At 63.2% G+C, this 1,194-nt stretch overlaps 2 protein-coding genes across 2 annotated transcripts in view; one reads left to right on the top strand and one right to left on the bottom strand.

Annotated features, from left to right (window-relative positions):
• APBA3 (amyloid beta precursor protein binding family A member 3) overlaps window positions 1–160 on the top strand; it is an 8,450-nt gene extending 8,290 nt beyond the window's left edge. The window contains exon 9 of the mRNA XM_027769599.1: window positions 1–160. This exon is cut by the window's left edge and continues 12 nt beyond it. Within this exon, the coding sequence (XP_027625400.1) occupies window positions 1–60 (60 nt within the window). The 3' untranslated portion in view covers window positions 61–160.
• A 166-nt stretch (window positions 161–326) lies between these two features.
• The window catches only part of TJP3 (tight junction protein 3), a gene marked incomplete in the record, with an annotated part of 30,958 nt that continues 30,090 nt past the window's right edge, over window positions 327–1,194 (bottom strand). The window contains 2 exon segments of the mRNA XM_014585542.2: window positions 327–429; window positions 727–773. Coding sequence (XP_014441028.1) covers window positions 327–429; window positions 727–773 — 150 coding nt within the window.

Genomic DNA, 1,194 nt, shown 5'->3' with positions numbered 1-1,194 from the left:
ACGATGCCGGCCGCCACCTACCGCCTGCTCACGGGCCAGGAGCAGCCGGTGTTCCTGTGAGCGCCGCCGCGCAGCCCGCCCCGTGCCTTAGCCCGCTGCCCGCAGGCCCCGGGCCCCCGCCGTGACTGTCGCATGTGAGAAATTAAAAGCTTGTCTGACAGCCAGTCTCCGCTCCGGTCTGCGGGCCACGAGGAACTCCCCACCCTCCGAGGCCACTGGAAGCCGAGCTGTGAAAATACTGTTTATTAAGGCAGGGCTGGGTCCAGGTTCTGTTGGGGACACGCAGTCCCTTGGAGGGAGGAGCGGCAGCTGGCAGCCTGGCAGGGTCACAGGTCGGTGGCCGGGCCCCAGTCGTAGCCTTCTTCATCGGAGGATTCCATGTCCCGGGCCCGCGTAAACTTTTTCCTCAGAGCTTCCCGTTTATAGGTCCTGGGGATGGGGAGGGCGGGTGCTGACCTACTACGAACGGAGGCAGGCTCTGCTGGGCACAGTGGGTGTGAACAGGACTGGGCCTCAACAGACTCCTACACATCCCTCAAAGCCCTGGCGCCAGTGCCCCTCAAAAAGCCACCCCAGGCCTCCCAAGAAGGGGAGCTTGGAGCGGTCCCTTCACCCTGGCTCTCCCCGAGCCTGGGAGCTCTATAAAGATGTAGCTCTTTTGCTAGAGCTCCCCAACCCCGATGTCTGGGTGCCAGGGAAAGGGCTGAGTGCAGTGTGGGAACTTACCGCATGCTGTCCTGTCGCCATTGGCCCTGGGGGTGGTGGTCATCTCCCTGGGAGGAGAGAGTCGGGGTTCAGTCCCCCCAAAGCACAGCCAGTGGTGACCCCTCACATGGCAGTGCCCCCTAGTTATAAGAGGAAACAGGCTGGGGTGGGGGCTGCTGCGGAGACCAAGGGGCTGGTTCCCTCTGCGTCTGCATAGCTGCATGCCTCCACACAGCTCATCAGATCCTGGGCATGCGTGCGTGTGTTTCAGACTGACCGGGCCGGGGATTCGAACCACGGTCGCCGTGTGCGATCTGGCGTGTGAAGCAGCTGTTATTGCTGCACCATGCGGTTGAGTTTTGACCACTCTGTGAGGTCCAGACTGAGCTGGGCCTGCAGCCCAGATGGCGGAACCAAGGCACAGGTTCTAACACCTGCTCTGCAGAGAGGCCCGCCAGGGAGGAGGGGGGAGGCCGCCAGGGAGGAGGG

The sequence above is a fragment of the Tupaia chinensis genome, unplaced genomic scaffold (assembly GCF_000334495.1).
Source record: "Tupaia chinensis unplaced genomic scaffold, TupChi_1.0 Scaffold149964_2, whole genome shotgun sequence".
Classification (NCBI taxonomy): Eukaryota; Metazoa; Chordata; class Mammalia; order Scandentia; family Tupaiidae; genus Tupaia; species Tupaia belangeri.
The sequence above is the reverse complement of the archived record's forward strand: the minus strand, read 5'-3'. Positions and strand labels throughout refer to the sequence as shown.